This window comes from Pyxicephalus adspersus, chromosome 1 (assembly GCF_032062135.1).
Source record: "Pyxicephalus adspersus chromosome 1, UCB_Pads_2.0, whole genome shotgun sequence".
NCBI classification, from domain to species: domain Eukaryota; kingdom Metazoa; phylum Chordata; class Amphibia; order Anura; family Pyxicephalidae; genus Pyxicephalus; species Pyxicephalus adspersus.
The window spans coordinates 79,297,469-79,323,250 of record NC_092858.1 but is presented as its reverse complement, the minus strand read 5'-3'; the positions used below and the strand labels follow the sequence as shown (position 1 = coordinate 79,323,250).

At 37.8% G+C, this 25,782-nt stretch overlaps 1 protein-coding gene across 1 annotated transcript in view; it reads left to right on the top strand.

Moving 5' to 3' along the window:
- Window positions 1–1,781: 1,781 nt before the first annotated feature.
- Window positions 1,782–25,782, top strand: part of ANKFY1 (ankyrin repeat and FYVE domain containing 1) — a 33,373-nt gene continuing 9,372 nt past the window's right edge. The window contains exons 1-17 of the mRNA XM_072415661.1: window positions 1,782–1,870; window positions 5,824–6,016; window positions 10,526–10,644; window positions 12,338–12,473; window positions 12,872–12,995; window positions 14,954–15,103; window positions 17,068–17,233; window positions 17,309–17,513; window positions 17,598–17,666; window positions 18,858–19,057; window positions 19,809–19,906; window positions 20,589–20,814; window positions 20,947–21,045; window positions 21,296–21,449; window positions 22,220–22,388; window positions 24,301–24,419; window positions 24,832–24,988. Coding sequence (XP_072271762.1) covers window positions 1,861–1,870; window positions 5,824–6,016; window positions 10,526–10,644; window positions 12,338–12,473; window positions 12,872–12,995; window positions 14,954–15,103; window positions 17,068–17,233; window positions 17,309–17,513; window positions 17,598–17,666; window positions 18,858–19,057; window positions 19,809–19,906; window positions 20,589–20,814; window positions 20,947–21,045; window positions 21,296–21,449; window positions 22,220–22,388; window positions 24,301–24,419; window positions 24,832–24,988 — 2,394 coding nt within the window. The 5' untranslated portion in view covers window positions 1,782–1,860. The remainder of the gene's footprint in view (window positions 1,871–5,823; window positions 6,017–10,525; window positions 10,645–12,337; window positions 12,474–12,871; window positions 12,996–14,953; window positions 15,104–17,067; window positions 17,234–17,308; window positions 17,514–17,597; window positions 17,667–18,857; window positions 19,058–19,808; window positions 19,907–20,588; window positions 20,815–20,946; window positions 21,046–21,295; window positions 21,450–22,219; window positions 22,389–24,300; window positions 24,420–24,831; window positions 24,989–25,782) is intronic.

The following is a 25,782-nucleotide window of genomic DNA, read 5'->3' as shown; positions in this document are numbered from 1 at the left end:
CCATCAGAAAAACAAACATATGCTTGGAATTTAAGTTTGTTTCTCATTAAATTCAAAGCTGCTTCATCAGGGGTAACATAGCAGATTGGATAAAGTCTTACATCATTACAAGAACATGTCCAGTGGAATGTGACAACTACTCCTAGATTTACATTGACCTGGATAAATGAGAACCTTCACAGAAAATGTCATCAGTTACAATGCAGAGTTAATGTTTGATGCTGCAAAAATAAGTCATACCAGCTAAAGTAAAACTCCATCCTAAAACAAGATACACATGATCAGCACACAGATATACAGTACTCAACTGTACTCAACTTGGAGCCAGAGAATTACCCCTAATACTTTTTCTGCTGCCAGATGTACCCAATCAATTGTAGAACCACCCTGGCCTATTACTTTTTGTCAGAACCTGAACAGATTGGGGAAGAAAAAAAAGTACAAGAAACAAGTCTGAACTCTGCTGTGCAGGGACTGAACAAGGCTGACACCAAATCAAATGTATCTACTTACATTTAATATTTAGACCAGTGATTTTCAACCACTGTGCAGCGGCACATGAGTGTGCAGTGAGAGATCTTCAGGTGTACTGTGAGAAGATATCCAATTACCATTGTGGAGTGTATGTGCGGTAGTGACGGGCAGAGTAATGTAATACTCTTCCATGTCAGTGGGTGGCAGTAGTTAGCTTTATTACCTTGTTTATTCTTAGAGACAAGAGAATTAGCTACAGAGTGTCATTTTGTAACATTTTAGATTTGTGGTGCCACAGGATTTTTTCAATATGAAAAATGTGCCGTGGCTCAAAAAAGGTTGAAAAACATTAGGGCTGTATTATGTATTATGTATTACGGCTGGATTACATGGTTGTGTGCTGATGTTGAAGGAATTCTGTACGTCATGACAATCTAGAGCAGTGTTTCTCATCCAGGGTTCCTTTAGAGGTTGTTTGGAGTAGGTAGAATAATTTGTACCTCTCAGGTTAGCTTACTTAATACCAATACTTATTTTGGTTATCTGTAAGGGTGATAATATTGCCGCTGATCACCACACTACTATACTTTGACCAGTGGATATAATAATTGGTTGGTTCCCTGAACCTGAAAATTATGTCAAAGGTTCCCCCAAGGTAAAAAGTTTGAGAAAGGCTGATCTGGTGTGTAGGCAGTTTATGACTACTTTTACTGTGCTAGTGAGATAAATGTTAGCAATTGCCATCTCCCTCTATGATAAGATTCCCTCCCTGAATAGTAATAGTGTCTGGATTACACAGTGGATGTATGTTTGTCCTATTCCACACATTTCACACCCCTATTGGTCATGGGGTGGGGGGATTCCTCAAGGCTGTGGGGTTCACTTGTCAACCAATGGCAGTGCAGCAAGAAAGAGGCAGGACCGAAAGGAAGAAAGGACGAAAATATATATATTTTTAAAAGTATTTTTTTATTTTCAAAGGTTGGAGCATTTAGTTTGTTGGGTCATTTATATATATATGTGTATGTATATATATATATATATATATATATATATATATATATATATATAGTTCTCAGGCATGTCATATCCTTATCTACCAAAGCAGCTCTGTTGTGCTGTAGTCTGGGTATAAAATATTTTGTTTATTGATGAATATAAATTGTCTTTGTTGGGGATGCTGCATGTTGCAGGCATGTCTGATAAGAAGCTGCATATTGGATTGTGTTCGCTAGGGGCGCAGTAGCCCATCGGAGCGCTAGGAGATGCTGCGCGGCTGTCAGGCAGCGAATGGGTGAATATTCGAATGTTCACTCTTTCACTTCCCCTCGGACTCCCTTCACTCCGCCTGCCTGTTTCTCGCGATATCAGCCGGGCGGATCCATCATGGCGGAAGGTAAAGAAATGGGCCCTGCGGGGTTACTGTGGGCAGGTGTAGGGATCGGGGAGCAGCATAATGGGGGTCTGGGCTGCCCCCTGGAGGGTGGGGGCGGCGGTGCAGAGCTCTGTGTGGGCATAGCTGCAGCCTGGCACTGGGCAGCACATTACAACCCGGGCTCTGGGCAGGGATTTGCTGGACTTTCTCTGAGCTGTGAGTCTGTGAAGAGGAGGAGGGCATGGCTGCCTGATATACTGCCATTGTACAATGTATACCCGGGCAGCCAGTCCTATGGCAGTGCTGACATGTCTGCTCAGTCATTACCATTTACCACTATGTACAGAGACTGCTATAGGGTAGAGATGAAATGACCGATGGCACGGGGTCCGCCTCACAGAATGGCATAGGGGCTGGAAAATTGGGCACTTGGTGTCTGCCAGGCATCATTTTGTGTAAAACCATCCCTGGCTATGGAGGGTTGTGACAACACTGATTATGTAGTGTCTGCTGTTGTCACCATTAGGAGCCCAGCCATCTCTGGGGTGTGTGCGTATAGACAGGAAATCAGCAGCACCGGGATGATACAACGTAATTAGTGATATCTGGGATACTCGGTTCTGTCACCACTTATTGTATATATCTACTATGAATGTTCTGATCAGAATGTCATTGGATCGTACAGGCAGAACTGTAATCATGGAGCTGATGTGTTTGTAATGAGGGGTCGGTGACAATTGCTGAGGCCATACATCATATAAACACAATAATGGGCTGCTGGTTATTAGGTGTATGTCAATGGATAAAATAAGCTGTAAGAAGAATGAATGGGCTTGGAGCGATGTGAAATGATTATGATAAGAAAAGCAGAACAATGTCTCCACTTTATAAAAGAAGCCTCTATTGGAATGGATTTGTGTTTTTATTCTCATCATTTCTGTGACCTCTCACAACTTGTCCCTGGGTTATAGAGGAGCAGGGGGTGCACCGGGAGAACACCATATTGTTACTTCTACCTGTTGTTGGGGAGCATCCCCTCCTGTTCTGGTACAGGGAATCGGGGGAAATCTTCCTAAATGAGACAACAACAACTAGAAAATTACAAAACCCCTGTGTCTTGGGTACCTGGCCTGGGCTTTCTCCAACACAATTACTCATTCCTCATGACTACTGGCAGAGTTTAGGAGGAGGGGTGATGTTGCCATCATGTGACCATATTCAACCATTTGGGCTGCTAGGCTTGAGGTCACATTAAAGACCAACATTTGCAGATTTGGCAGCCTGCAGCGGTGAGTAGTACTGGACCACTCTGCTGCCCATTCTTTTTTAGGTTGCCACATATAGACACTACAGGTTGTCCCCAAATAAGGGCATACAGACAACTCCTAGATACCAATGGGGCTTCCCTGCTTGCTGGTGTGCAGAACAGAGGCTTAATGGGGGAGGGGGTTGTTTGCATGACTTGCAGAAGAAATCTTTTGCTAAACACAGCTGAGGTTGTGGGTGATCTTAGGGGTGTGAGCTCCACTTTAACAACAACTCTGCAGTTGTTGCTTTTTGCATATCAAAGCACAGCTTGCTCCACAGTGAGGATTTTATACAGTAACTGACTACACTGCCTAATAATATCTGTATATGTGTCATCTCCCCTGAGACTGTGGTAACCACAACCTGCCAGGCTGGACATAGCCCCTTCACTGTGGCTTCCCATTAAAGCACAGCAGAGCCTCCATATAATAAGCAAATATAACTTCCCTGGCTTCATTCATTACAACCTGCTCTTTATAATAATAATATTTGCATTTATAATATTTTATAATAATGAAATGTATAATAAAAGCTATGCCGTTCCTATTAGTTATGAATGGGTTTGCTGACACCTTTATGAATGAGAAATGTTTTTCATCCTTTTACCGGGTGCTGGGTGAAATAAGTAACAGATATGAATTGTTTAGATTGATTAGGTCAATAATTAACACCTTTGTGCATTTGGGATTTGAGGGTTTGGAACACTTCCTTCAGAGGAGTACCTTGAGACTAGTGACTGTTATATGAGAACTCCTGGCAAACACCCACAATTCAGCAATATAATTTCAGTCTATCGTTTAGTAGTATATGTTCTGTATTCATATATGATATTTTATTACAGCCTTTGTCCTATAGCAGGAAATAGTCTTTCTTTATGTGTTGCAAATCTTCCATTGCATACTGTGCAGTTTGATATTTTTATTCCTAATATACAGTATTTATATAGCGCCAACATATTATGTAGCGTTATACATTAAATAGGGATTGCAAATGACAGACATATAAAAACATTGACACAGGAGGAGGGGAGAACCCTGCCCCGAACAGCTTACAATCTAAGATATGTTGTGGAACCTCACTGTATGTAAGCTTTTTGTGTAATATATCCTGACTGGAGTCGCCTACTGATTGCTTTAGGTTATAGTTGTTATATTGCTGTTGCATTCAGAGTAATATGTAACTCATTTCTCTACCTCTCAGGATTCATTTGCAGTCCTGGAGAAGATATTTTCTTACACCACACATTTGCACTCAGCAAGTTGCTGTGTTTTTCGCAGGATTGTATAGTGGCTCTGACAAGGCTGAGTGCACAGACCTTTGCCATCTTGGGTTCACCTAGTTGAGCAGTGCTGTGAATTCTAACCAGACCATCTATTTTTATTAAAAACTTGCTGAGCTTTCCCCGGATCACATGACCCTGATGTTGTGTTGCCACAACCTATACCTGACACGTGTATAATGTACAGTTTTATTGTGTGTTTTAATGGCAGGGGGGCACAAGAATGACTACAACCCTGCTGAAATAGTGCAATTTGTCTCAGTGTTTGAGCTTTTTATACTTTCTGCCATTTGTGTGTACAAAGAATAGCTTGCCATTTCATATATATTTTGGAGGACAGGACCTGCCTTGGTGAAGCCAAGCAGAAGAAACAATATGTGTGTTCAAGGCTGAACACACTATATGAGAACCATTTGAATTGTTTTATTTTATGAGCATTTAGTTTCTATACTAGTTAAATATTACCTAGCATCTAGAATTGTTTTCCTATACAGAGTATTTATCAGATGGTTAGGACTAAAGGTAATACATGCCACTGTGGTAATGTTGTTATTACAAAGGTTCTCAAGAAAAGTAAGGTGGAGCTCTAGCAATATTTAGAAGAACCTTTTGTTAAGCTGCATTCACCTCCTGATAGTGAGGTTCTGCCATCCAAGGTAGTGCCAGCCGAAGTATCTGATCATATCTGCTTTAGGAAAGAAGCACAGAATATATCTGGGTATCAAGGATATAAAGTAAAGATAACAGACTGTTGATCCGGGGAACATCGGATTGCCTCATTGAATCAGGAAGGATTTTTTTTCCCCTGTTGAAGCAAATTGTACCAGGGTGTTTTTTTTGCCTTCCTCTGGACCAACTATTTCTATAGGGTGTTATATCTGGGATATGTTTATTTCCTAGTGGTTGAACTTGATGGACTTATGTCTTTTTTCAACCCAACCTACTATGTATATTGTCACTGAATGTAAAATAACGCCAAAAGTTAAAGTTGTATAGTCAGCTTTTAAAAGCAATAATCCATTAATTACAATTTCTCACAGATACTTTCCTTTTTTTCTATCAATTGGTTTAAAGGCAAATCCCACAGGAATATGGTTGATAAGTAAAAACAAGCAGCATGTAGAAGTAAATTGATGGACAGAATATCTATTTCATGGGCCAAACGTTAAAACGCATTTGGCCCATATGGTAGGCGGGTCAACCAGAGGTCACTATGTGCTACCCAAAAAACAATACATGTCAGGCTCCATTTCCCACCATCCCTTCATTATCCCAAGTCCATCTGTGGACCGCATGTCTATCTGTGGATAACCCTCCTTTGGTGTCAGGTCTTATTTGAATGTTTTGCTTAGCTTATTTGCTCTTACATTGGCATTTTCCCTTGTAGAGGAAGTGAGCAAACTGCAGAAGCACTTGACGCTTCTACGTCAGGAATATGTCAAAATGCAGCAGAAACTGGCGGAGACGGAAAAGAAATGCACCCTTTTGGCTGCCCAAGCCAACAAAGAAGCCTCCAATGATTCGTTTATTAGCCGGCTCCTGGCAATCGTTGCTCAGCTCTTCCAGCAGGAACAGTACAGGTAGGATAAGATCTTTTGCCATTTAAAACTGTTTTTCTGTTCTTTTTGAGGCTAAGTACACACGTGCAATAATTGTCGTTTGATAGGATCTTTTACGATCGTTTCCAACAACAAAGGACTGCACGAGGCATGAACGAGTGCTGTACATACAGCACTGTTCTACTTTATGGAGAGGGGAGGGGGAGAACGACAGAGCGGCACCCCACTGTGCTCTCTCTCCCTTTACTTGCATTGCGATCGTTCATCATCTGTGGATCCGCCAGGACAGTCGTTCAGACATCAAGCATTGTGCACGCGCCAGATTCTCTTCCGATATCGGCCCTGAGCTGATTATCAGACGGGAACCATTGCACGTGTGTACGTAGCCCTGGGGTTAGTCTTTTGTGAACAATAACACATTGTAAAACACCTAATAAAATAAAGAAATATGTGCAAGGACAAAAAATGCTGTACTCAAGTACTGGGCTTTTCTAAAGTGTGCAAAAATTGCTAGCCAACACTATAATGTGTATGGAGAGGGATAGCCTTCTTGAAACATAATCTTGTATTGTAATCTCCCTGCAAAATAACACATGGCTTTGCCCCTCTCAGTTACTTGTGGCCTTGTTCTCTTGTCTTGTTCAGCCAAGTACAATTCCACAGCTCTTTTAGGTAATCTTATTGGTTGTATTAGATGTCCTCCTCTGCCTTCCATTACTTAAATTGGTTAAATGTTTTCTGAGTCCCGCTTTGCTATGTATTCGAAAAAGTATGCCAGTAATAAATTATTGGCACCAATCGAAAAAAACTAGAGAAGCCACCTCATGCCTGCAAGCTATGATCAAATGCCAAATCATTCTTTTTGATGTGATGCATTATCCTTCTTCCTAAGCAACAAAGGAAGCTCCCACCTGACTTTATATTCAAATGTTCTCATTATATTGACTTCTTCAGTGACTCACAAGATATAAGTATGCCCTTGGTAATAAAAAACCATCAGCGAGACCAATCCAGAGAAAACAGATTGTTAATATCCAAGCTTTCATTTAAAGTGCAAAATTCTCATGTTATCCTGTGTTTAATTTTAATTCTAGTTTATGCAATATAGTGTGATGCAACTCCGAAAACATTCATGTGTAAACTGCAATGCCTCAATAAATTAAAATTCCTCATAGCTACACCCACATCTTGGGCAAGAAGCAGTGTGCTCCCTTTAGTTTCTGATGAAGTCTTTTGCAAGGACCAGTGTGCAAAAGTGCTTACAAGTTGAACGGATATTTAGCTGAAATCCAAACAGACAGCTACATACATTACGTTAAAATCAAACCTAAAGGTTCTTTTTTGTCATTTTACCCAGATAGTTCTGAGATTTGCACAGCTTTGCTAGATAGAATAACCAGTTTGGTGACCCTGTTTTTCCTATTGCAGTTAAGGAAAGCAGCCTGGTCTTCTTCTTGACCCCAGCATGCAATACATAGAAAAACAAGAAGCTGATACATGGTCACATTTGGGTACAATAGCTGTGCATACCGTTAGATTATGTTTTTTGCTTACTGTTGGCTTTTTATAAAATATTGATAAATACCATACTTGTCCTACTATAGCCTGTAATGAGTGAAAACAGTATGTAACAATCATTTGAACATAAAGTGCTTTGCCACGTGTAAGTCATTTAAGGCCACAGATATGGTTGCATATATTTGTTATTGTTCTCAGAAACTGCTTCATGTAACAAAAACATTCAGATAAGGTTATTGGCCTTAGACTGTGTTAATAGCATATAGCTGTGGTAGGAACAATTGACTGTGAGCTTCTCTGAGGGACAGTAAGTGACATGAATGATAAATATAGGATGATATTAAAAATATGGCCTATCTTTTTTTTTTTTTTTTCCGGGGGAAGTCATTCAAGTCTAAACTTCTTGCAGGCTCTGAGATAGGCTAAATCCTACCATTCAATCATGGAGTCACCCTATATTTGACAGTAGTTTCTTATCCAGACCACAGCAGGGGAAGTAAATATTATGAAAACGCCTACTGATTATCATATTTCAGTATTCATTGCTTTTGTATATTGGCTTAGTGAAGACTTGTATATAGAAGATTAAAATTGTGCTACATCAAAATTGGTAGGTGGTAATTCTGTAATGGGTTAAAAATGTTGGAGACACCAATAAGTAAAATCCTCCCTCCCTGAACATGTCTTTCTTTTATAACTTGGTATAGGGCAGGCTGTCCTTATCAACCCAATGAACTGTTTTTTTTTAGTTTTTTTTGTACAAATGCATCTTTCATCATTTCTTGTAACTGGTTTTGGAACATAGGAGATGAGGAGCAATGAGGGCACTATACATTGACATACACATGCTATGCTAGTGAGATTTGTTTATCTGTAGTTTTAATCCCTATAGGAGTCATAAAATGCAATACTATAGAGCCAATCTTGTGAAAGGAAAATGTGTTTTCCAGTCTAATAACTAGTATAGCTGACGTGTTACTGTTCTTTTTCCTGAGAATTGTGATTTTATCTGAACGCATGACCAGAAACTTCTTTCCATGATGACACAGGAAAGACATTCTTGACTGCTGGTGATTTTTGCAGTGGTCAGATTTCCTGCCTTTCAGTAAGCGTCTGTCATGAGTTTCATCAGAAGTGTTCTCCCAAGTGCTACATATGTAAAACTATAATACAACTTGCTGTGGTTTGCTTTATGTTGTTTATACACCAGTGTCAGTCTGTGACACTGCATAGGTGTTTGTTTTGTATAAAAGGATGCTTTTTAAAAGATTAGTACTGTTTCCTAAAATTTCAGTGGTGCAGCAGTCTACAAACTACAATCCCATTTTTCATGTCAATTTACTCTCTCTATGTACTAAATACATGTTTTCTTGAATAATTGTTTTCAATTTTATTGAAAGCTCATAAACACGACATTCCACCTTATTGTTCAAAAGAGCTGTAATTCATGTTCCTTTTTATATGTATATTACACCACAAAAAATTCTTTAAATCCATTTACATTAAGGTATATATTGCACAAACATATTGATAACTGTGTAATAATATACAGTTAACAACAATATTTGGATTTCATATAAATCCACAGTCCGTGTAATCCATAATTTATACCAAGAAAAACATTGTGGGTTCTATTCAAGCCACAGACAAAAAAAGAAAAAACATTTTCCAAAAAAAATAATTTTTTTTGGGCACATAAGCCATTGCAAAGGGTTTTCCTCTTCTCCCTGTGTGAATAATGGGGGATTTTCCACAAAATTTACAGTACCCTCAGGATGTTATATGTAATGTCTACTTATGCATTTATATATATTTGTCCTTGTCAAAACTTTCCTTGTTTCTTGACACATTGCACTCCTGCTTCTTCAGGAGAGTCGGAAATTTAACATATACACTGGTCCAACTGTAAAAGTCACTGTTTACACATATAAAAAAACACTGAATACTGCAAAAAGCACATTGCAGCTTACAGCAAATTAGCTGTGCACAATGGAACATCTGGGGGCATCATCCAGGAAAAAAGAACAAGGCTGAGAGTTCTAAATAGGGGAGGGTTCTAAGAAGGATTGTCCATAAATACCAAACGCATACCAATGTGTTATATAACAAAAAAGAGGCTGCCTATCATGAAGGCAATAACAGACATAAAGATTATGCTATTGCCCTTCAAAGATGTCCTGGGGTATCCTGGCTTGTGTCATTTCAATTGATCTGTAATATTCAATGCATGTCCAGCCTCATTGGCTTACTTAAAAGGTACAAACAACAATTATCATTGTTCTCCAATATATGATCTGTAAGTAAATCTTCCAAAAATAAGGTGCTGCTAACCATCATGGTATTATATGACAAAATTAGAATCTCACGTTATTATTTTATCCCCATTTACAAACAGGAATCCCAAGAATCCAAATTTGTTTTGGTGTTTTACACGTTAATCTTATTTTCCAAACAGCTAGCCTTGCTTTCTAAATGGTAATGTAGGAGTGTAATAATTCTCTAGGTTTCACAGTGTCCCTCTTCTTGAAGGTTTTATGTGCTGTCTAAGACTACACTTATACTTCCTATACCTTCCCTAAATGAGGCAAGTCCCCCATCAGTCTCCAAGGCACACAACAGGATTTTTCATTGTTTTGTCGCTGTCCTTGTTTTTTTACTCTATTGTGTAGAAAATTAGGACTTGTTACTGCTGCTCAAAATGACTATGTAAAGTGTGGCTTGTTCAAAATGAGTATGTTTCCCTCAGTTGCACGCCTTTTCATTAGCAACACACGCAAGATTTTCATGCAGATTGAACAGGAAGCTAGGAAGTGGACAATCACATTCAGTTGTGTGTTGTCATTTGTGAGCCTTTCCTTTTTCATTCATGTTTTTGCTTTTTTTTGTTTAGGGGGATTATTAAACATTAGGCAATTAAACTGTTGTGAAGATGATATGCATTCAGAGACTTTATTGGTGCAATGACTTTATACAGCATTAAGCCCTCAGTTATGTGCTTTTTTCCCTCCACAGTGACCTAAAGATAAAAGTTGGAGAACAACACATTAATGCTCACAAATTTGTGCTGGCTGCTAGAAGTGAAGATTGGACTCTGGCCAGTTTGGCTACAACTGCAGAGCTGGACTTAACAGGTAAACATTTAAACTGTTCAACTGCATGGCCCCTGAACCTCTTTCTTTGAGGTGTTCTCCAGATGTAGCCTTTATGATCTAACAGTGTTTTTGTTCCTTGCATGCTCTCTGTTACAGCACAAAAAAGGTCATTGCCAACATTTATTAAAGGATAAGTCCATTAAAACCCTCTGCTCAGTGCCGATCAGCTAAGGATATGAGACACATAACAATTTACTAGGTGGGCCTATATTACTATAAACCATGGATTTCTAGTTAAGTATCGCATATAGTGATGCCAACTGCAGTCCGGTTTTCACAATCCTAAAATAGCTACCAATGTAAAACAAGTTCAAACCATTGCAAACACATCACATTCTCTTTAGCTGAAAATGAAAAGTTTCCCTTGCAGTGAGGCTTTTTGTGCACTTTTACTTTACACTAATCTGGCTTCCCCTGCAGTTGGGCTGACAGACCCTCATTGTCCTCACTTACCTGCAGCTTTAAGATACTGGTTCATTGAAATATGTACCTATGTATATTATATATAGTGCATGGTTATCAGTACATGGTTGTGTAATTGTTACAGTATTTGTGGCAGAACGGACGTGAAGCAACAGTGGGAAGTGAGACTCTGTGTGGTTTTCAGACACAATAATGGAGTTCATAGTGCCTCCTAGCCATGACTTATGACAGAAACTTCAAAACAAAGTGGATGTTTTAGCAGGTTGACATTTGACACAGAGCTTATTGAGATTTCTGTATGTTACAAAATAGAAATAAATCTATAAACAAAATGGTCAGCTTGGTGGACTCAGCGGTGAACACTCTGGTCTTTGCGGTGCTAGGTTCGGATCTCGACCAGGACACAATCTGCATGGAGTTTGCAGGTTCTCCCCATGTTTGCATGGGTTTTCTCCACAGTCCAAAAACAAAAAAACATGCAATTGGGTTAATTGGCTTAGACTGTATTAAAGACATATGGCTATGGTAGGGACATTAGATTGTGAGCCCCTTTGAGGGACAGTTAGCGACATGACTATGGACTTTGGAAAGCGCTGCATAATATGTTGGCGCTGTATAAATACTCTGTAATAATTATAATAATAAAATAGGCTGTAAATGATTTGTTAATTGTTAGGTGTTTGTTTTTTTGCCAACCACATTGTAGTTATGTACTCCAAAGCTGTCAGTTTTTTCTGCCTCCTAGATGATATGATGGCTCTAGGTATTTCTATAGTGTGTTCCTGTAAGGTTAAAGAACATCTCACTCTCACTTGTACTTGTGATCATATAATTTACTGCCACGCAGGTAAGCTTTAGAGTTTTAGAAAAAGTCCCAGTTTTTTTTACCAAAATAAAAAAGTGTTTATTTTAAAATCTTGTCCTTGTGAGTTTCAATTGGGCTTTATTAGATCAACTTGGATATAATTTATAGCCCAACTAACACTCTGATCGAACCAAAATTCTGCATGAATATTTGTGTCTGATCCATCATTGTGACGGCTTTGAACAAGATAGGTAAGATCCAAGTTTAAAGTTGTAAAAAACTGTTCATTTTAAAAAGTTTAGCCCTTGTTCTGCTAGGAGATGGGAACTTAAATCATTCTCACCTTTTACGGCCACGTCAGCGGTTAAAGTTGTGATGTGTGCACAGGTTGTTTACAATGCTGTACAGATGTTTGTCAGGACAACTTAGTCTTTCTACCCCCAGATTCCAATCCGGAGGTGACTATGGCTATGCTCCGTTGGATCTATACTGATGAGCTGGACTTACGGGAAGATGATATCTTCTTAACGGAGTTGATGAAGCTTGCCAATCGATTTCACTTACAGCTCCTTAGAGAAAGGTAAAGTTTTGTAATGGCCACACATTACAATCTTAGATCATTGCGTTTTTTGTTTACTTCAGAACTGCTTGCCTTCATATACAAGTCTGTGCAAATGCTAAAGCAGCTGATGCAGGTCAAATGCAGGTAATTGTGCTTGCAAAGAATTATTGATGACCTCAGTAGCATCTCAATCTAATGACAAAAGCACACTCCTTTGGTCCATTAAGCCCATTGACACAAACCCTAAGAGATGCATCATGTTGAAGTCTTGCTTGAGATTATTGGGTTTTGTATGCTTTGATGATTAGCCACAGTGAACAAAGTGCACATGATGTGACATATTCCCTGGCTTGCTTTTTAACCAAATAATGCCACTTATTACAATCTTTTTTTAATCGTTTTTTATTTTATAATAGGTGTGAAAAAGGTGTGATGTCATTGGTAAATGTGAGGAATTGTATCCGTTTCTACCAGACAGCAGAAGAACTCAGTGCGACCACACTTTTAAACTATTGTGCTGAGATCATTGCAAGTCACTGGGTAAGAAAAAAAATGTTTTTCTATTCAGATTCTAGTAAATTGACAACAGTTGGTCCTGCCACCTCACATGTCCCTGTTGGTACTTTAATGCAATAAGTGGACTTGGTAACCAGAAGAAAGGGTTAATTTCAGCTGTCCATAGTTCTTGATTTGATTCACTTCTACTGGTAAATGTTGTCTGCATAAGTTCTGCTAATTTCTCTTAAATTGTAAAATCTTTTAGACAGGGTCTTCTCCTCCTCCTGTGTCACTGTCTGCATTGGTCTGTCATTTGCAACCCCTATATAATGTACAGCACTGTGTAATATGTTGGTGCTATATAAATACTGTTTAATAATAACATTAATAATTATTTGCGTAACCTCCTGGGTGTTTCACTGATGTCTAGATTTCTGTACCAAAAGCATTACACTGTTTTTCATGAATTTTTTTTTTTTTTTTTTTTTTTTTTTTTTTATATATTGTAGACCTGTAACTTACCAAAATATGTTCAAACAAGGGTCTAGTAGATATCCTGAATATAATAACGTTTGAAACACACAATCATGTAAAAAAAATTAACTTTCATTTTAAAATAAATAAAAAACACAAAAATCAGCTTAAACAAGAGTGCAAAAATAAATAAAAAATACTGAAAATCAATAATTCTGTATACTGTATAGTAATATATTTTTCTAAAACACCTCCCTAGTGTGGTAAATTTTAAAGTCCAAAGTCACATACCTATAGACAAAACCACATAAATATATTTTGTATTATTCTGTATTGGATTGGATACAGTACTGTGTATTGAATCCAATACAAAATATTTGAATTTCGCGCCGTGCCCCCCATCGACAGGCGCATGCACGAACGTCATCGGGAATCGCAGAGGGATGCATACGAAAATGCTGAGCGTTCTAATTCTCTCCGTGTTTCCATGCAAAAAGTGTTACATTTTTTGCATGGAAATTTATCTTACATTGTAAGCCATGTCCAAAATGTAATAAATTTAATAATAAACTTAAAAAAAAAATCTTAAAAAAAGTGTATAAAGTAATGTAACAGTACAGTAGCTTAAATAATATAATTATATATAATATAAAGATTTCTTTGTATTAGACTCAATACAGCTTTTTTGTATTGAATCCAATACGAAATTATTTGAATTTCCCACCTCCCGCACGCTCCGACGTCACCAGGAAGACCTGGAGCTCGTCTCTGCACATGCCGGGAGAAGACAGAAGAGAGAAGACGTCTCCGGAGGAGCTGCAAAGACAAGGTAAGTGTTTTTTTTTTTCCGTTGTAATCTGATTGTCATACAATGTTGTATGACAATCAGATTGCACTGTAAAGCTTGTTTTTATTTTTAGCTACCCCGAACTTGGTTCGACACTTTCACCGAGTTTTCTTACCCCGAACCAGGCTCGGTGTAACCGCCCAGGTGGTTAAAGGAATTAAAATGGCAAGTACTATAAGTGGTAAATGGTTAAAACCAGCATTAACAAATTAAAGGTGTTGTCTATTTTTCACTTTCCTAAATAGAAGCGATAGTGTTAAAAAATGTTATTTCTATATATATATGTCAATTGGAATCAGTGCTGCAAAGTAATTTGGCAATGAGTCAGTTAGGTAGAGCAGTGTTGTCAGTGATGACACTAGATAAATGGTAAAGGAATGCATACATCTACATTGTAGTGTGAGGTTCTTTTTGTATATGAGTTGTACCAGACTGTGTACATGACAGTTCTTTGTTGCCATGCACTTGGCAAACGCTGATCTGATACAAGCAATTTATGAGTGTATTGACTGTAAAAAATGTTTGTTTTCCGAATACTTAATGCAGTGATCAGAATGTACATAATAATAAGAATAATAAATCAACAGACATTTGTGTCGTTTTCCAGCTGGTTTAATATAATATTAGTAATTTTTTTTGCAATCCTGGATAGATCTAAAAATTGTTTGATCTTTTTTAGGATGACCTAAGAAAGGAGGATTTCAGCTCAATGAGTGCTCAGCTGTTGTACAAAATGATTAAATCGAAGACACAATTCCCTTTACACAAAGCAATTAAGCTGGAAAGAGAAGATGTGGTTTTTTTGTATCTGATAGAGATGGATTCCGAGGTAAGATGAAATGTTGACTTAAAAGTAAAACAATAGCTTGCTTCTAGAAGTGCTTAGACTTTACCCTGCTGGCTTGTGTGCTGACACTACTTACAATGTCAGTTATAACACAAATTCGAAATAAAGTAGTAAGGTTTCATTTTCACTTGCAGGCCTCCCCCCCCCCCCCCCACCATGTAATTGAACGTGAAATAGGAGGAAGGGGGAGATATTTTTCACCAAGGGGAAAATCAACATGTATTTACCAAAATACAGTGTGCCTAGCCTAGAAATTAGACATGTAAAAACAATAAAAGTAAGGATACGCTTTTACAGGCACATATCTACTGTATAAAAGAAACAAATATATTCAATTAGTTGTAAAGTAAGCTAAAAACTAAACATTGTTCTACTGCCCTATGACCTAGTTAACACAGTCCTACTATGTTGACTATTGGTATAAAACCGAGAAAGGATGGTGTAAATAAATAATATTGGCAAAAAAGGGTCTCGGTACCCGACGCATTTCGCCCCAATGGGCATCCTTAGGGGATTTTGGAGACTTTTTTTTTGGAGAGAAATAGACTATCATTTTGACTGGCATCGGCCGAACTGCCCTTCCACTACACCCCAACTCAAATACTGTCCACAAATTACCTTATCTTTTTTAAGATATTCAACAGAGCTGAACGTTCTAATAGAAATAAGAAAAACTGAACACATTCATAGAAGACCTTATACTGATCCCATAATAATAAATAGAGAACACACTGCAGTCTACTAGAAAATCTTCTGAAAAACAGCATTCCTCAACTTGAATAACTAAGGGTTCATTTGAAAGGCACCTGTATTGTTACCACCACAGGAATCACTTTGGCACCCTCACAAACCACTCTCTTTTGTTTTCAAGAAATTAACACCCAGTTTGGATAAGATTAACATTCTCCAGTGAGTATTCTGAAATTAACCTTCAGCATATAAGGATGCCCTTTGGGGTGAAACACATTGGGTACTGAGACCCTTTTTTGCTGATATCATTTATTTACACCATCCTTTCTCAGTTTGATACAAATATTCAGCATAGTAAGACTGTGTTAACTAGGTGATAGCGCAGTAGAACTATGTTTAGTTTTTGGTTTACTTTACAACTAATTGAATAAATAAATTTGTTTCTTTTATACAATGGATATCTGGCTGTAAAAGCCTATCTTTACTTTATTGATTTTACACATGAAATAGGAAAGCAGCACATTAATGAGCTAATTTCTCTGAGTTGCTCTGCTTTCTTTTGTTTGCATTTTTTTGAATTACCTGAATACCCTAATAATTACATTTTTTTGAGGACTTGCATAAAGATATTTCCCCGTTAAATAAAACCTTTATTTACCAAGAACTTAATACATGGTGTACACATAATGCTGGTCCAGAATATATTACAGTGGTTGATTTACAGACTGTCTGCAATTTTTGGAGGGGGAAAGGGAAGTAAAATACTCCTTTAATGTATCCTTCTACTTACCTCGTGTAAATGTTGAGTCTATGTCAGGACATAAGCATTACATATTTGCAAAATATTTACCCATGCTTTATCCCTTTAGATGCTGTACAACTACAGAAAAGTACTTGTAAATATGCCAGGAGGGCACTTGGCTCTAACTCCTGTTTTGGTTTAACAACCAGCATTTTTGTGACCTGTTCATATTTGCCTTTTGCCAAATTACTCAAAATACACTTTACCAGGCTTATTTATCTAAAGTAAAAAAGGTGTGTAGCTTTCAACCTACAGTGTGGAAATAATGTATCTGAACCCAAGAGCAAACATTATTTAGATTGCAACTTACCATTCCTTACTTGTAGCTAATCTAAGTTTCCTCTTCAGGCTATAATAAAAGTGTAAAGACTCCTCTAAAGCACCTTCCCCTTTGTAACTTTTCGTCTACTGCCCCCGTTCCTTTTAACTTAAGTAATTCAAACTTTTATTTCAGTTGCCTGGAAAGTTAAATGAGCTGGACCAAAATGGAGATCTTGCTCTGGATCTTGCACTCTCCCGAAAGCTGGAAAGCATTGCCACTACTCTAGTTAATAACAGAGCAGATGTTGACATGGTAGATAAGAAAGGATGGAGCCTCTTGCACAAAGCCATTCAAAGGGGTAAGTGAAGGAATTGGGCATCATTTATGTGGATATCGATCTGTGATGTGTATAATAACCCTTCTTCTTTTACAGATGATAAATTTGCTGCCACTTTCCTCATCAAGAATGGTGCTCGTGTAAATGCAGCTACCATTGGTGAACAAGAGACTCCTCTACACCTGGTAGCTGCTTGTACAGTGAAGGATCATAACCTTGAAGTAATGTCTGATGTAGCACAAATAGCTGAGGCACTTTTACATGCAGGAGCTAATCCGAACATGCAAGACAGTAATGGAAGGTAGATATAAGTCTTTTTTCCCCCTATATTGTATTGCTGATTATGTTGTACCTTTGGTGTCTTATATATGGAATCTTTTTTCAGAACTCCACTTCACACTGCTATTCTTTCTCGGAATGAGTATGTTTTTAACCAGCTGCTTCAGTGTAAACAGTAAGTAAATCAGAGAAAATACCTATTTTCTAGTTGTAAATTCATCAATCAAATCAGTTTCTTGATGTGTTTAATGGCAGTAGTTGTGAACACCCCCTGTCCTGGGATAAATGTATGGACTGCCACTGTAGAAATTTACTCACCTGGCTTGGTCAGGTTTCAGATCTTGACCTAGAACTGCAATAAATGAAAGGCAGAGTGAAGTCAGAATTGTTCTGGGTCACAAATTTAGGTAATAAAGTACAAAATACCTGCAAGATAAAGAGACAACAGACAGTTTCAGAAAACTTCAGCAATGGCTACATACACATTTTTCCTTTCGCTAGTTTGCTTTAATGGCCCATTAATATTTGTGCATTAGGGTAAACCATGCATTACCACAACACATAACACACCTGCTCTGTATGGAGTGTTGCAACATCATTTATTGTTAGTGGGACCCCAATAAAAAGTGTATCACTTACCATATACCCATATACTTAGTTGTTAAGAGTCATGTATGTTTTTTGATCAGTTGTGTGTTGGCAGCCCAATAATAAAGAATGCTTTAGGCACCCTCAAAAAAATTACAATCGTGACTACTACCTACTAAGATATTGCATTACTGCTTTGTTTTTGTCAGATATGTAATTAAAGAGATAAATGGTGATCTTTGGTAACATATGTCCATATATGAAAGCCTTTCAATCATTTTTCCTGGGGCTCATAAGAAATATAGCAAGGTGTGTGCATTGCATGTTCTGTAGAAATACAATTTATTGCAATGATGCTACACACGTCAGATGATTCTCGTCTGATAATCGCCTCAGGGCTGATATCGGCTGAATCTTACGAGTGTACAGTGATTGTAATTAAAGTGAAGGGGAGAGCAGCGAGGTGCAGCTCCAACGTTCTTCCTCCTCCCCTCTCCATAAAGCATAACAGTGCTGTATGTACTATGCTTGTTTATGCAACGTTCAGTCTTTTGTTGTTAGTAAGGATTGTGAAAGATCCCCTACATGGACAATTATTGCATGTATGTATGTAGCCTAACCTAGACATGTAATAGTAAAAGCAGTGTTGGCTAAAAATGTATAGTTTACTAGGCTGAACACTCTGGCATCTCTTATAAATACATGTTTCCTTTTTCCTATAACTGTGATGAATGAACTGTAAAATATGTAGAGATTTTGACAGAGATGTGTCTGTTAGATTAGATTTAGAACTAAAGGATCATGAAGGAAGCACAGCTCTGTGGCTGGCGGTTCAATATATTACGGTGTCCTCGGACCAATCTGTGAACCCATTTGATGATGTCCCTGTTGTGAATGGAACTTCATTTGATGAGAATAGTTTTGCAGCAAGGCTTATCAAACGCGGCAGCAACACAGATGCCCCTGACACTGTAACAGGTAAACACAAGAGGTTTGTATTCATTATTGCCCGGTACGATCTAAAGCCCTTGCTGACACTGTCATCTTTTCTGTGAGCTCTAACAAAAGATCTGATATGGTTTTTCTTACAAATCAAAGACTGAAATCACCCAATACCGTGATAAATATTAACTTGCATATGATACAGTCCACATTAAAGTACTGCTCCTGTAGCCACAGAATCTTTTGTAAGACTTTGCATCAAATCATATACGTTGTACACTGTATAAATGTGCTTGTACTTGTATTATAATTGCCATCCACAATGCAGCAAGGAGGGAGGCAAATTAGGGCAAATTTCTGCTACTAGAATGGCCTAATATTGACATGGTGGGTCTGATTTATTAACACTCTCTATGACTGAAGAAGATAGACTATCATGGGAGTACCTGGTTTATTTAGCAAACCTGAAATGGATTTTTAAAAATCATTTGCTATTAGTTGGCAAATGTTTTTAATCCTGGACCAGATCCGTTCCAGGTTTTCTGGATAACTTGGGTTCTCCCATGATAGACTATCTTCTCTAGTCTTGGAGAGCTTTATTAAATCGGGCCCAGTGTGCATTAAACCTTGCAGCAAGTCAGAACCAGCATCGTCTAGCCCTTTTCACCCCAGATCTTTTCATCCCTGTATCTTTTCTGTTTGTGGGATATGGCAATGCTTTTATAACTAAGCTATATGATAATGGTTAATTGTAATAATAATTCTAGTATAATCTCTTCCTTGCTAGGCAACTGTTTGCTACAGAGAGCTGCTGGGGCAGGAAATGAGGCTGCTGCACTGTTCCTGGCTACCCATGGGGCAAAGGTCAACCATAAAAACAAGTGGGTAAGTTGATTACACTAACACACAGACTACACTGGTTGTATATGACAAATATCCTTCAAATTTATTTCCTCAGTTTTACAGAATAGTTAGTGAAAATGGTGTGGGTGAAGAGTTGTAAGACCTTTTTTTTATTCTCATGTATTAGTAGCTCATGTTGTAGTCTATTTCTATATAATATCTGAAGTTAGTTAGGTATTTTCCTTATTATAAACTGTTTTAAACTATGTATAGACTTTTCTGTGTAAAAAGACTTGATATACAGTCACAAGAAAAGGATACATCTTCTAACAATTCTAAATGTTAACATATAACAGTATAACAGGTTCTCAGATTGGCTAAATACAACCTCAGATGAACAACACCACATGGTATATTACACAGTGTCATAGTTTATCAGACTAAACTAAATACAGAAAGAGTTAGGAAGGTATGCTATGCACAAACACTCCACCCTAAATGCCAATGCCACCTTAAAGAATGATTTGATATAACAATTTGTTTCTGTGTCAATATCTGCAGATTGGTCATAGACATTAGGTGGTCCTAATAGCAGCGAGTCCAGAAAGAGTATTGATAGGACACAGGTTAAAACTCTTTTTTATAGTGGTCTAAAACTGTATCATATATCTTTTTTGGTAGACATTTCTGAAATGGATTGATTTCTAATTCTGTCGTCTTTCAGGCCGAGACACCGCTACACACAGCCTGTCGGCATGGGCTTTCCAATCTCACCGCAGAGCTCTTACAGCAGGGAGCCAATCCAAATATTCAGACACAAGAGGCCCTCCCATCTCCTAAGGGTTCTCCAGCAACCAGCCCATCATCCAGCACCTATTTACAAACACCACTGCACATGGCAATAGCCTACAACCATCCTGATGTTGTGACAGTTATATTGGAGCAAAAAGGTGAGAGCTACATAAAAATCAAAATGAGAATCATGTCATACATTAATTTTTGCATTATCATATAAGCTTTCAAAATGTTGACAGATGTCACAAATATCACAAATCTAACCATTTTGTTTTGTTCATTTAAAGCCAATGCTCTTCATGCAACAAATAACCTTCAAATCATTCCCGACTTTAGTTTAAAGGATTCCAGAGAACAAACTGTCCTGGCACTGGCTTTATGGACAGGTAAGGTGGTCTTGTACCTATTGCTTACAACTTTTCACTATTCATATTGTACGGGGTTTAAACATTGCATGTTGTTTACTTTCCATGGTTATAGTAATGTGTGTTCAGTGATGGATCATGTGGTATATATACAATAACCAGAAAGTAAATTGGGATAACATGAGCCTGTGAGCAATAAGGGCATAAGAACAACATACTGCAGTGCTTCTGTACTTTTTTTTACAGTAATTTATATGGTTTAAATCTTTAGGTATGCACACCATTGCTGCACAACTTCTGGGCTCTGGAGCATCCATTAATGACATCATGTCTGATGGACAGACTCTGTTACATATGGCAATTCGAAGGCAAGACAGCAAGAGTGCCCTCTTCCTTCTCGAACATCAGGCTGACATAAACATTAGGTATGGTTCATGTTTGTAATCAATGTGTGATAATATTTTACTGTATTAAAAGCTTTATTTTTAACCTCTACTGCACTTACATGCTACTGAAATAGTTACATGGGAAGTACAAAGTAAAGCAATTTACTGACCTGCTATTTGGATAAGTAAAGAGAACCTGTAACCCATGTCCTCATTCAAATAATAAAACTTTCTTGACTCACTTAGATTGCAGTTTGTTGATTGGAATGTTGAATACAAACTGAGTTCTATCTATATCTTAGTCAATTCACACAGGTACTTTTTGCAGGCTCCAGAATTGGTTTACATGCACAGACAAGTGTGATTGAACCCTAAACACTTAAAAAATGTCTGCTTTGTTGACTGAATATAAAGTGTGCTTTAAGAGCTTGAGTAAGGGTATGTTCAATCTTGCTTCTGAAAAACGTGGCTTTTAAACGCTTCTGGGAGCCTACTCTGCACAGGTAGGCTTCCGGGATTGTTTTCACGCAAAAAATATTGCCTTTGAAAAAGCCTGTACAGGCTTTTATAGGCATTTTCAGGTCTATGGAGATGTTTGAACAGTCAAACCACCCTTGAACGCTTATGTACTGAGGCTTATAAAAGCCTTCACAAAAAACAGACTAATTTATTTTCATTTAAACTATTTTCACAAAGCTTTTGTAAGCGTTTGCCTAAAAAACAGAGTTATGAACATGTCCTAAAGCTTGGCAATACTTTCCTAAATACAATGGTACAATTATAATCTTAATTTTTGTATTGTGTTTTAGGACCCAGGATGGGGAAACTGCTCTTCAGCTTGCCATTAAAAATCAGCTTCCCTTAGTGGTGGATGCAATATGCACAAGAGGGGCCGACATGTCTGTTACTGATGAACAGGGAAACCCTCCACTCTGGCTAGCCTTAGACAATGATTTAGAAGATATTGCATCAACACTGGTGAGTAGATATCCTGCTACTTTAAAGTCATCTAATTCATATTCCCTAGGTGAGTCCAGCACTTTATAGTTTAAGGTAAGATTAGGATTTGGGTGGTTTAGCATTAGGTAAGGACAATAATCCAGCGCAAAAAATATTTTTCTTTACACATAAACCATTTCTGGTACATGATTCTTTGTGTACAATGATCATTTCTTTCAGATACTTGCAGTAATCTGTCATGAAATATTTGGCCGTGTGCAGGAGTCTACTGTAATAAAGAACAGACACTGCTGCTCTTTCTCTTTCTGCTCTTTTAGAGAAATTTCTCCTCACTCGATATAACAATAATTCTGGTTTTACCACGCATTAACTGTAAGGAGAATCTGTCCCAGGAACACAAACAGAAGTAATAAAAATGTGACATGGTTTCCAGCATTGTCCCACTGTCTAAAATAAAATATCTGTGTTGTACACTTTCCTTTACTGACTGGTCAAGCTGTTGTCATCAGCATATAATAGAGTAGAAATCTCTGTAATGGTGCTTTTGATACCCGTAAAGACCCAGCAAAGGTTCTAATCTTTCTCTACTGAAAAAAAAGACAAACATTTTAAAGTATTAGGGTAAAACGGAGGCAAAGGTTTTTGTGTAGGGTGTGGCTTGATGGCCATGTTTTTCTTTTCTACATTTTGGGGCTTCTCTACTACAGAGTGCTCTTTATGAGAACTTTATTTAGAAAATCCCCACCTTAGGATATCCTGTAAGATTTGGCATCCATTTTGTAGCAGGAAGATAAAACTTTGAAAAAAATCCATAAAAAAACAGTATGAAATAGTCCCACGTTAGTCCCTTGATAGTATTTCATTTTGTGTTTTTGTGTCAAACATTCATGCAAGCGTGCACAGCCATTTAGTATATATACAATTGCAATTATCTGTACATATTTGGGGCACCTGTGGACATCAGCAGTTTTCTGTTTGACTGAAAATGTGCACCTGGTAAACCCCCCTAGCGTTCTAATTCTGTCTGTATTTCCACGAAAAAAGCATTAACATTTTTTTGCGTGGAATTTTATTTTACATTGTAGTCCTATAATTCTTAGGCATAACTCCCCAAAATATGTCCAATATTTATTAAATTTAATATTAAACTTTAAATAAAAAATAGTTAAACCTGTACATATAACTGTACAGTAGCATGTATAATAAATATAAATATACATATATTATATTATATATATATATATATATATATATATATATATATATATATATATGAAGATTTCTTTGTATTGGACTCAATACAGCTATTTTGTATTGAATCCAATACAAAATTATTTGATTTTGCCGCTGCTCCTCCTGCCTGCACTGACACATGCACCAAGAAAGAGAAAGTCTCTGCAGTCGCCGGCTGAAGATCGAAGAAAGAAGACGTGTCTTCAGGACCTCCAGAGACCAGCAGGACGCCGGGGGACGCAAACGGAATAAGGTAAGGGGGGGGGGGTTTTTTAATGTTTTTAGCGACCCCGAGTGTGACTCGGGATTACCACTTTTTGCATAGTAAATCCACCCTCACACTCGAGAATACCGCTAGGGGGGTTAATGTTCACATATACACAGATTTGAAAAGATCATCATCATTAGGAGTTGTCTAGACTGTCCATTTTTGTCAGGGTTTATCTGTACAAATCTGTTGTGTATTAGGTAGTCAGGCATTGACAGAATGTCTCAGGTGCGGTCTCGGGGCTAGAAAATATTGAAAATTCACCTATGGAAAATAAATTGTTTTGTTATTACTTTTACCTGGTGGTGGTAAATGTAAAGCTTTACAGCAAATATATGTTGTACCTGTACCATAGTACTGTATGTAATTCATTTTTTTTTAATTTACAAAATATTTCTAATTAGGGAAATTTATTGTAATGTTTATTAGGTAAGACATGGATGTGATGCAACGTTTTGGGGACCTGGACCAAGTGGATGTTTACAGACCCTTCTTCACAGAGCCATTGATGAAAACAAAGAGAAGGTGGCCTGTTTCCTTATTCGTAGGTTAGTTCATGGTTTAGTGCCATTATGTGGTATTACCTATTGTACACAGTCAACCTTTTGTTTGCACCATGTCTTGTTATTTTCCCCTATTGCCTTATCTGTGATACATCTTACAAATCTGACAAAACCTCTGTGTCTTCGTTAAGTGCTTTAAAGACCTAGTTCCAGCATCTTTTGACATACAACCTTTTTTTGAATGGTTTAGCCGTCTGATTTTTTGCCTAAGCACATCTGACTCTCATTGCAGATAGTTCCATAAGTTACTTTTACCTGGACCCTCACAACCCCCTCATCCCTCCCCAAAATGCATGCATGCAAGCACACACTTCTCTCTTCAAAATATGGCACAGATTTTCTTCACAGGGTAGAATTAAATTGCAGTAAGAAGCTATTATTATTTTTTTTCTTGCAGTGGTTGTGATGTAAATAGCTGTAGAAAACCAGGACCAAATGGAGAAGGAGAAGAAGAGGCCAGAGATGGACAAACGCCTTTGCATTTAGCTGCTTGTTGGGGGTTGGAGGAGGTAGTTCAGTGCCTTCTCGAATTTGGTGCCAATGTAAATACCCAGGTATGACTGAGTTGGTTATTTTAGTTTATCGTTTACTATACAACCCTTGCTATGATTGAATAGTAATTTGTAAGTCTTCAAAAATTAATTAAGTTTACTTATTTTCTAACACACACCCCCAGCACCCACAGCCAACTTAAGGACCGTTTCACATTCGTGTTCTGCTGCAATTCCAGCTGTGCCCTTTCATGTTAATGGAAGTGGCCAAGGTCCTGCTTTGCATGTGACTATGGCAGAATGTGGCCAAATTGCTTTTGGCCAGATGCATGCAAATATGGATTCCTGCTGTGTGCCCAGAAGCAGCCAGCCATGTGGAGTACTTGCTGTCCATAGGATTGAATGGAAATTGCAACGCATGTGTGGGCCCAGCAGATTTGTAGCACTAAAAAGACCACACACAGTTGGATAACTTGATAGATTGGTATTAGGTTACATAAATGTACCTATGTTAAAAGTGCAGTTACATTGCAAACCTATACATTTTTGCACATTTATCATTTTGATATTTTTAATTAGGTATTTTAAAAGATCACCAGTATTTCACTTAGTCGGTATTTATGTCCCATGTAGTTGAATAGCAATGCAAAATCAAATGAAAAGTACTAAATCAGCATGGCAACAAGGCATTTTAAAAAGGAAAGGTTAGATATGGCAATCTGCATAATTATTTATGTCCAGCTTTCTAAGAGTGTCCCCAATAGCCAAATGATTAAGTGCACTCCTCTAGACCCATTAAGTAGGGCTTTATCGACTGATTTGGCAGCCACAACAGTGGACGTGTGTGCAGGTGCATT